Source organism: Oryx dammah, unplaced genomic scaffold (genome assembly GCF_014754425.2).
Source record: "Oryx dammah isolate SB20612 unplaced genomic scaffold, SCBI_Odam_1.1 HiC_scaffold_4, whole genome shotgun sequence".
Taxonomy (NCBI): Eukaryota; Metazoa; Chordata; class Mammalia; order Artiodactyla; family Bovidae; genus Oryx; species Oryx dammah.
Genome location: NW_024070188.1, coordinates 19,492,571 through 19,503,445, shown reverse-complemented (window position 1 = coordinate 19,503,445; position 10,875 = coordinate 19,492,571). Strand labels below are relative to the sequence as shown.

The window sequence follows — 10,875 nt, the reverse complement described above, 5'->3', positions numbered from 1 at the left end:
TAGCAAGCATTACTACAAAGCTAGTGGAGGTGATGGAATTCCAGTTTAACTATTTCAAATCTTAAAAGAAGATGATGTTAAAATGCTGCACTCAACATGGCAGTACGTTTGAAGAAGTCAACAGAGGCCACAGGACTCGAAAAGGTCAGTTTTCATTCTAATCCCAAAGAAGGACAATCCCCAAAAATGTTCTAACTACCACACAATTGTACTCATTTCACCTGCTAGCACGGTAATGCTCAAAATCCTTCGAGCTAGTTTTCAACAGTACGTGAACCAAGAAATTCCAGATGTACAAGCTGGATTCAGAAAAGGCAGAGGAACCAGAGACCAAATTGCCAATATTCGGTGGATCATGGAAAAAGCAAGAGAATTCCAGAAAAATATCTACTTCTGCTTCATTGACTACACTGAAGTCTTTAACTGTGTGGATCACAACAAACTGTGGAAAATTCTTAAAGAGATGGGAATACCAGACCATCTTAACTGCCTCCTGAGAAACCTGTATGCAGGTCAAGAAGTAACAGAACTGGACATGGAACAACAGACTGACTCAAAAGGAGTGCGTCAAGGCTGTATATTGTCACCCTGCTTATTTAACTTCTATGCAGAGTACATCATGAGAAACGCTGGGCTAGAAGAAGCACAAGCTGGAATCAAGACTGCTGGGAGAAATATCAATAACCTCAGATATGCAGATGACACCACCTTTATAGCAGAAAGTGAAGAGGAACTAAAAGCCTCTTGATGAAAGTGAAAGAGGAGAGTGAAAAAGTTGGCTTAAAGCTCAACATTCAGAAAATGAAGATCATGGCATCTGGTCCCATCACTTCATGGCAAACAGATGGGGAAACAACAGAAACAGTGACAGACTTCATTTGGGGGGCTCCAAAATCACTGCAGATGGTGACTGCAGCCATGAAATTAAAAGATACTTACTCCTTGAAGAAAAGCTATGACAAATCTAGACATCATATTAAAAAGCAGAGACATCACTTTGTCAACAAAAGTCTGTCTAGTCAAGGCTGTGGTTTTTCCAGTGGTCATGTATGGATGTGAGAGTTGGACTGTGAAGAAGGCTGAGTGCTGAAGAATGGATGCTTTCGAACTGTGGTGTTGGAGAAGACTCTTGAGAGTCCCTTGGACTGCAAGGAGATCCAACCAGTCCATTCTAAAGGAGATCATATTCATTGAATATGCATTGGAACGACTGATGCTGAAGCTGCAGCTCCAATACTTTGGCCACCTGATGAGAAGAGCCGACTCACTGGAAAACACCCTGAGGCTGGGAAAAGTTGAGGGCAGGAGGAGAAGGAGACGACAGAGGGTGAGATGGTTGAATAGCATCACTGACTCAATGGACATGAGTTTGAGCTAACTCTGGGAGACAGTGAAGAACAGGGAAGCCTGGTGTGCTACAGTCCACGGGCTCACAAAGAGTCAGACACGACTGACTGAACAACAACAATAAGAAATTACTTATTAATTAAAATAAATTGTTTTAGCCACATTTGCCGAACTCTTATCCTTCATACTACTTTTTAAGGGGTTGGAAATTAGAAGACAGCAAAAGATTTTCGTAAACAAAACAGGTGGGGGTGGGACAGAAAAACTGGAAAACTTTCAACTTACTGCCCTCAGAAATGGGACCATAGGTAACAATCCCGTTAAGAAAGCAAGCAGTCAGAGGATAAATATTTACATTAACAACATAGTAGTAACTTTGACACCAAGTATGACAGTATCTAAATCAACATAATTAAAGAAGCTTTTAAGTCTGGAATGACTAAAGCTGTTAATAAAACATGAAAATATTATGACATTTATCTGAGAATACAAAAAAATAAAATAGCTGTTCCAAATTCACCAAAGCCATGTTTACAAACTGTTCAACCCCCGTGTCCAGAAATTGAGCACTGAGTGGGAGAGGCTCGTTGGTGTCACTCTCACCAGGGCAGTGATTCAAATGGGAAGCAAAACCCGGTTCCAAAGTGGGGAAAGACAGCTCCGTGGCTTCTGAGGAACTGAGTGGGTAATATCAGGTAGGAGGAAGGCATACACAATAATAGGAGCCCTGCGAGTACGGCTGCCCATTTCCTAGACCATTCCAGAGACCTGGGCTCCAGTCCAAGATCTACCGATAACAAGCTGTATAATCTTCAAATGACTTGAGGCCCTCAACTTCCATATCTATAAAATGAGAGGGTTAGTCTGGTAAGAATCTATGGTTTCTTCTATAGAAGAAAAACATTTTAACTCTAAAGGCAGTCCCTTTATAACTTGTTAGACAATTGATTAATGTTAATGGCATATCATGCTTTTGTGCCCCTTAGTACAGTACAGGAAATTAATTCAAACCACTCTGCTATGACTAAAAGATTACATCTAAGCTAATGCATAGTAGAATGGCAAAGCCGCAATGTAACAAAGGAGGGGAAAAAAAGATGCTGCATTTGGCATGTATCAAGCTGATCATGCGCAATGCCAGGGTAGATGAAGCATAAGCTGGAATCAAGATTGCTGGAAGAAATATCAATAACATCAGATATACAGATGACACCACCCTTATGGCAGAAAGTGAAGAAGAACTAGAGAGACTTTTGATGAAGGTGAAAGAGGAGAGTGAAAAAGCTGGCTTAAAATTCAACATTCAAAAACTAAGATCATGGCATCTGGTCCCATCACTTCATGGCAAATAGATGGGGAAACAATGGAAACAGTGACAGACTTTATTTTCTTGGGCTCCAAAATCACTGCATATGGTAAATGCAACCATGAAATTAAAGGATGCTTGCTCCCTGGAAGAAAAGCTATGACCAACCTAGACAGCATATTAAAAAGCAGACATGACTTTGCCAACAAAGGTCCATCTAGTCAAAGCTATGGTTTTTCCAGTAGTCATGTGTGGATGTGAGAGTTGGAACATAAAGCTGAGCGCCGAAGAACTGACGCTTCTGAACTGTGGTGTTGGAGAAGATTCTTGAGAGTCCTTTCAAGTGCAATGGGATGAAACCAGTCCATCCTAAAGGAAATCAGTCCTGAATATTCATTGGAAGGACTGATGCTGAAGCTGAAGCTCCAATACTTTGGCCACCTGATGTGAAGAACTGATTCATTGGAAACGACCCTGATGCTGGAAAAGACTGCAGGCAGGAGGAGGAAGGGGAGACAAAGGATGAGATGGTTGATGGTATGACCAACTTGATGCACATGAGTTTGAGCAAGCTCCGGGAGTTGGTGATGGATGGGGTCGCAAAGAGTCAGACATGACTGAGCAACTGAACTGAACTGAACTGAACTGAAGCTGAAACAATCCAAGTCATAATCCAAACCAAAGACTATTATGAAACATGATCTAAGGTAATTCAAACAGACAAACTAGTGAGAAATCAGTATTTAACAGAGAAAACAGAATTGCTTGAAAATTTTCACTGGTTTTGGTATTATATGCACATATTCAGGTTGTGAATATAGTAAAAGTAGAGTTAGTATTAAATGATCAAAAGACTATTTTTCCATATTTGCTAAGAATTTTATGTATCGATCCTTGCTTTTGAAATAATAATATTTATATTTTAGATAGCATGCTTTACATTTTTATTCTTGCATCAAAAATAATAAAATTATATAGCTTTTAGAAGCAGTTTAAGGGGAAGCCAAATAAATATTTAAATAGTTAAGAGAAATTTTAACTCTGCTGAAATGATCTAGCATTAATCCACAAGAGGAGCAAATACAACTCAAAAATATTTACTGACTTTCCCTACTATATAGCAACAGTTCTTGGCACATCACTATCTTCAGTGAATATTTATTAAGCTTTTATAGTATGCGCAAAGGATTCATATTAAGGTTACATGAGATAAACAGTCTCTACAGCTGAGGAGCTTACAGTTAAATAAGAGAAACAAAAATAAACTGTTTGCAAATTTGTATTATTAGGTATCGAATGAGAAGTAAGGAAAATAAATGTTAAGAGTAATTCAGAGCAAGGCAAACCTAAGAAGGTCCAGGTTGCTCAGGGCAGTTCTTAGGAAGAGAGACATAAGTTGAGTATTAAAAGAAGACCTTTAAGAAGGATTTGATGCTGAGCACAGAAAACACAAAGTAACTGTTCCTGCTCTTTGGAACCTTATACCCAACCTTATGTTAGGAAGTCTGTAACTGATAACTGAACTAAACTGCATCAAAAGTGCAATCAACCAAAAAAGTGTTGGATGGGCAGCTAACATGACAGGATATTAAAAGGGAAGTTTCCGCTGAGAACCAGAGACAACTGACATTCCAAAGCAGGTGCCAGAACATTCTCAATATTTCCAAAGGAGGCAGTCTAAAGAGTTGAGATGTGCTCCCTCCTACCCTCAACACTAGTGAGAGAAGCTTCACAGGGAGTAAGGGTGGGGGCTGGAGAAGAGTTCCTCCAGGGGAGCTAGGTACAGGAACAAGTGCCCTTGCCTGCACTTGTGGAGAGGGGAGGAGATGGATGTCTGCCTCTCACCTAAAGCCTAGAGGAAAAGGCTTTGATGGGACTACTTGAAGAGCTTGATATGTGTCTCAAGCACTTTGAACAACATACTGAAGTGGCACCTGATTCATCCCTGGAAATTCTAAAGGGTAAGAAGCTGGAGGAAGAGGCACATGAGAGCAAAAGAGAGACAGCTGAATTGGGACCACTTCCAGAGTCCCTCTGGACAAACAATGAGTGCTGCCCGTGGACCAGTGTGGATCCTATGAGACAGAGAGAGGGCAAGCTGGGGTGATGTCATCTGGGTCCAACCCAGGGGGTGACCTGGAGCTTGAATAGATCTCAGCAAAATGAACATGATGGTCCTGCCAGATCCAAGAAGCTGAGGAGGACATAAAAAACCAGCCAGAATATAGATGGATTCTCACTGTCAAACAACGGGAGGCGAGCAGCTGACATGGGAGGCAGAGGATCCACAGGCAAAAGAAAGAACTTTCAACACCCGCCAAGTCTACAATAGCATTGAAGTTAAATCACCAGGTACTAATCAAGCATGAGTGAGTGAGTTGCTGCTCTTCTTTCCTCTCGTCCCTTCTTCCTTGTCCAACTTGGGAGGGATGAGAAACTAGGACTGGCAAGACAAAGGAGAAACAGAAAAGCCCAGTCAGAAGGAAAAAAAATCCTCGATTATTGTCTTCCCCCTTGCAATGGGCAGAGCTAGGAAGTGTGCATAGGGGAGAAACTTCATCTTTAGTTCAGGGTGTTTGGGGCTTTGTTGGCACTAGAAGGCAATGGCACCCCACTCCAGTACTCTTGCCTGGAAAATCCATGGACGGAGGAGCCTGGTGGGCTGCAGTCCATGGGGTCACTTAGGCTCGAACATGACTGAGAGACTTCACTTTCACTTTTCACTTTCATGCATTGGAGAAGGAAATGGCAACCCACTCCAGTGTTCTTGCCTGGAGAATCCCAGGGACAGAGGAGTCTGGTGGGCTGCCGTCTCTGATGTCCCACGGAGTCGGACACGACTGAAGCAATTTAGCAATAGCAGACATTTTAATAATCAAATTGAGATTTTTGTAACTTAGTTACTGGAGGACAATTTGCATTATCTCAAAGCAACCAGAAAAGTCAAGTTTATCCATGTGCAGAGGGCATGATAGCTTCAAGAGCAAACTAAAAGGGACAGTGAATGACAAATATAAATGATTTTAGAATTTCATCCCACAAGCCCTGTTTTTCAACGGAACGCACTATAAGAGTTGACAAGGGGGAGAGCAGAGAAGTACAAAAATGTGATCTTATAAAACATAACTCAGCCCATCCAGCTTCTCTATCTTGAGATGGCTCAGTCATTAACAATTCCAGAAATCTGCCACAACAGGACTCGAGAATCAAATAGTACTTTTTAAAATTTGGCATGAACAACCAAAATATAATAGACTCACTTTAAAAAGCAGAGACTGTCTTGTTCCCTGATGTATCTCTAACACTTAGTGAAGCGCCCTTACATAAAAGATGCTTAAAGAACTGCTGTGTTCTCTCCATGTGATGGTGAGGTTAGGTTCTTAGAAAACAAAATCTGAACGAATTCTGTTCAGATGTGTTTAGAGACTTTTTAGTTAAATGTATGTTACTATGTGTAATGTTATAATGTAGATTACTTTCATCCTTCTTTTGTTGTCAGCCAAATCTCTGAAAAATGCATACTGTATTTTTAACACTGTACTACAAAAAGAGGGAGCAAATGTGAAAATTTTAAGCTCTGATATTGAAATACTAGAAAAATTACTATATACATTTAGCAGAAAACTCACAAAGAAATATAGTATCACACAATGCCATTAATGCGGGATGATTTATTTTTAAAAGAAATAGCATTTAAAAAGTATATTAGCCAGTATTTTACTAATACTTTGTTTACTGGTATATTTGTCTTTTCAGTGACAGCCTGAATTAAGGGGCTACTATCTTAGTTACAGTATCATCATCTCTCTTTTAAAGATGAAAAAACTAAAGCCCAGAAGTTAATGACTTGCCCAAGGTAATACTACTAGTAAATGGTAGCATAGGCGTTTTAACTCAAGACAGTATGTCAGATTCCCAAGCCCTGCTAACAGTAAGGCTGAAGAGGTAAGTTCTGTTAACTCATTTCCAAAAGAAATAAAACCCTATTTTAATGGTTATCTTTATAATTTCTAATTCTGAAATATAAGCTATTGTCAGGTCAACCATAGTTCTATTAACATATACCTCTACTGATGTAATTTTCTTAGTAAACTTATAACAGACACAAATAAAATTTCTGTATTTGATAGGAAGGTAAACATATCTTGCATGCCATTTTGGGGATTTAATGAGTCATTCCTTATCCTGACAAAATGTCAAACAAGGCTTTTTAGATGAATTATGTATCTGCATTTAGTTAAATGGCTCAATCTGTAAGTTTTCAAAGAGCAAATACAACCAAGGATTTGGCCAACTGTAGTTTAGGATCATCCTTTTCTGGTGAGCTTTTTCCTAGTTTAGTAAAAGTTGATATATTACTCATCATTCTTATGGAATTTACAGTAAGTGTAAAAGAAAGAAAGTGAAGTTGCTCAGTTGTGTCCGACTCTTTGTGACCCTGTGGACTGTAGCCCACCAAGCTCCTCTGTCCATGCGATTCTCCAGGCAAGAATACTGGAGTGGGTTGCCATTTCCTTCTTCAGGGAATCTTCCCGACCAGGGATCTCATTGCAAGCGTATTCTTTACCAACTGAGTTATCAGGGAAGCTCACAGTCATAGGATTTGGGCTCCTCTTTTCATGGAATTCTCTAGGCAAGAATACTGGGGTATGTTGCCATTTTCTTCTCCAGGGGATCTTCCCAACCTAAGGATTGAACCTGGGTCTCCTGCATTGCAGGCCGATTCTTTACCATCTGAGCCACCAGGGAAGCCCACAGTAAGTGTATTTGACTACAAAATCGACAGTTTCCAAATTGGTACATAAAGGCAACAGGTCTTAAGTGTATGTTTCAGAATCTGAAGGGTGTTGACTGAAAGAGTCCTATAATCAGGCTGCTTTATTCTCCTGTCTTGTTTTAGAAATAGAGGTGAAGAGACCCAGGTGGGACACTTCAGTGTCAATCAGTGGTTCTCCACCCGGGATGATCCCTGCCCACCTCTCCCCCAGGAACATTTGGCAATGCTTGGAGACAAGTTTATTGCCACTATTGTGTGTACATGTTGGGGGACTACACCTACTGGGTAACACCAGGGATGGTATCATCCTGTATAATGCACAGTACAGCCCTGCCCACTCCCAGCAAGGAATCATTCAGGCTAAAGTGTCAGCAGTGCCAAGGTTGAGAAACTCTAGTAGAAGAGATTAAATGTCTGAGGCCCTGAGCAGAGAGGGTGGCCGGAGTGTTTAGAGACTGTAACTGTAAACACTAAATCAGAGAGTCCCTGTAATACTCAGGAAAGATCAGATGTAGCCCTCAAGCAGTGCTGTGAACACGGGCAGCGGGCAGCCTCCTGCTTTGTTAGATCTGAGGTGGGGAGTGCAAAGAACTTCTATTAATACTCCCACCTTTCACAATTGTGATTTTTTTTTTCCTGATAAAAGAACAGGAAATTAAAAAAGCCTAAGTAAAAAGAAAAGTAGTTTGCTAGAGAGAAAAGAAACTTCTTTTGTTAAACTGTACACAGTTCCACTACCAACTTCCTGAATGTTTCTATGACTTACAGCAGGGCCTCAGTCAGTTGCAATCTAAAATAAAAATAATGGCTGTTTTGAACACACAGTAAGAGAAAATCGGAATAAATAAATATGTATGTATCTGGACCGGAAGTATTCTAAAGACCAAACATGATTTCAGGAAGCCTAGCTTTTAGCTCCCAAATGTGTAAATGCCCTGATGGAATACTACTTTTTCCTTCCTGGGCGTTTCCTTTTCTGAATCTGGGAACCCTCAGTTACAAGAGAAAACAGTAAAAACTGGACACCCAGCAACCTCTGAAATGGTGTTGACATAAAACAAAAACCAAATACCAACAAAAAAAACTTCCCCAGATGCTGCCTTGCTCTTTTCGCGGGTGAGTTTTACGATTAGGCAGTTGTACCTTTCCCTCTGCTCCTCCATTTGATCTCATGTTTAGTCCTTTCCATTATTTTTCTTTCTACTTTCAATCACATTGCTTCACCAAAATATTTTTACCTTATTGTCATCCATTTTAACTTCCATTTCCTTCTTTCCCTCTCTTTCAACTCTGTCTTACTTCACCCTCTCAAAAGTGCCAACTAGTAATGGAATTATATAATGAGAATTTTGGAGTTGAATCAGACTTTAGAGATTTTCTAGCAGCAAACCCCACCATGCCCGCCTCTCTTCACATATCAACACTGCTAACAAGTGGTTAGCCAACTCTGCTTAAACACTAAACTGAGGTCCATCACTTCTACTAGCTTCCAGAAACCACGGAGAGGGATCACTTCTCACCTGATAGACACTGAAAAACTTATCATGAGATCTAAACAGAGCAATGTAATTAATCTAAATTGCTTCTGCTCCACAGAAACCAACGTTTCTCATTATCAACCTTTACTCAACTAGGAAAAAACTCACCAGCCAAGGACGACCCTAAACTACAATTGGCCAAATCTACCGGCGTATTTGCTTTTTGAAAACTATCTTCTGATAAACTGAACCATTTAACTCAACGCAGACACATGATTCATCTAAAAAGCTCTGACTTTCTATCGGTAATAAGGCATGACTCATTAAATCCCGAAAACGACACGCAAGGTATGTTTCCCCCTCCTACATCGCTCAGGTTTGTTGCCCCCTTAACGACGTAACCAATAAAAGATACTGACGATTTTCGAAGACTCGAGGTCATGTTGGGTAAATACGGTACTGTGCTTCATACAGTACAGTAGTGTAAAGCCTCGTGGAGCCTTGGCACATGCACGAGAGCAAAAGTAAAGTGGTTTCTCATTCTGCAGTTAAAGAAGGAGATGCTAATTTGTTCCGTGCTGGCTTATCCCAGGATAGCAGGGCGCAAAGCCCCGGAAACCCACCCGTGCCGTCGCGTTTAGTTTAGCTTACATTAACATCACCGGCATTGCACCGAAGTTTGAACGGTTCTAGGAGCTAAGTCTCTGGCCGTGGTTTCCAGAACAGCCCCCTTACAACTCGCCCCAGGCGCGGGGCGCGCAGCCTCCCAGGTGGGCAGGTGGGCCCCGCGCTGCGCCCACGGGGTCTCCGCCTTGCCCAGCCGCGGCCGCGCCCATACCTTGGTGAGCTGGGCGATCTTCTTGCTCATTTTCAGGTGCAGGTCCTGGCTGTAGTCCATGCAGTGCCCCGCCTGCTGCCCGGCGGCCGGCGAGGGGACGAATTTGGCCGCCGAGCCGCCGTAATAGTGCTGCTGCCAGCTCATGCCCGGGGTCGCCATCTTCCCGGCCGGGGGCGCGGGTGCCCGCGCTCGGGGGGCGGCCCGCCGAGCCGCGGCTACTGGGACGCAGGAGCCCGGGCGGCCGCTTCCGGACCCGACACCCGACCGCGCCTGCCGGCCGCGGCCGCCCGCACCCACCCGCCCGCGATCTCCGGGTCACCGCCGTCCAGGGACGGGGGCGGCCCCGCCGGCCCGAAGCCGCGGGCGACTCGGGCGCGGGGCAGATGCCCGGGGCCGGAGGCGGCCCGGCGGGGCCCGATGCGCTCTCGCCCGCTCTTCTGCTCGCGCCAGGCGGGAGCGACGCGGGCAGCGTGGCCCCGCAGGTTCCGCTCTCACCCGGACCTGGACCCAGCGAGACGGCCGCCGCGGGGCTTGCGGAGGGAGGAGGGGCAGGGCGGGCTGCTGCGGGGGGAGGCGGGGACCAGGAGGAGGCCGCGGGAGCGGCGGAGCCGCCGTTACCAGGGCGCGCGGCCCGCGGAGCGCGCGGGGCGGCGACGTCATTTCCCCGCAGCCAAGCTCCGCCCCGCGCCGCCGCGGGCCCCGCAGCCCCGTAGCAGGTGCGGGCGCCTTTCCCCGGGCCCGCAGCCAGGGTTTCCCCCGCAGCTGGGGCCGATCTCCTCCCCGCCCCAGCTGCCGCCGGCCGGAGGTAAGTCCCGTGTGCCGCGCGGGCCGGAGAAGACGGGGCCGTGGTGACCTTCTCTGTGCCGAATGCGTGCAGACTTACCCAGCCTTTCCACGTGCATCATCGCGTGCCCTGGGCCCAAGTGGCTCTTCCCCAAGAAGAGCGGCAAACTCACATCCAGCTCGCTCCCAACCGTGGCACCAGAGACGTGCATGATGAAGTCGTGGGAAATCCAATACCCCCGACCCCGACCTGTGCTTCCGAATTCACACCAATGTGATTGTTACAGTGTCTTAGGCTGACCTACTACGTGCGAGGCACTGGCCTTCATTCAACACTTAGTGTCTA

At 44.4% G+C, this 10,875-nt stretch overlaps 1 protein-coding gene across 10 annotated transcripts in view; it reads right to left on the bottom strand.

Annotated features, from left to right (window-relative positions):
* The window catches only part of FAM184A (family with sequence similarity 184 member A), a 123,927-nt gene extending 113,946 nt beyond the window's left edge, over positions 1-9,981 (bottom strand). For 7 of the 10 annotated variants that reach the window (XR_005720770.1, XR_005720769.1, XM_040238404.1 and 4 more), the window contains exon 1: positions 9,747-9,905. Coding sequence is in view for 8 of the 10 variants with exons in the window: in XM_040238404.1 (XP_040094338.1) it covers positions 9,747-9,905 (159 nt within the window). In the remaining 2 variants the exon portion in view is untranslated. Of the gene's footprint in view, positions 1-9,746 lie in introns of all 10 variants that reach the window. The other 3 variants (XM_040238403.1, XM_040238409.1, XM_040238410.1) reach the window with 2 other exon arrangements.
* Between the last annotated feature and the right edge of the window lie 894 nt (positions 9,982-10,875).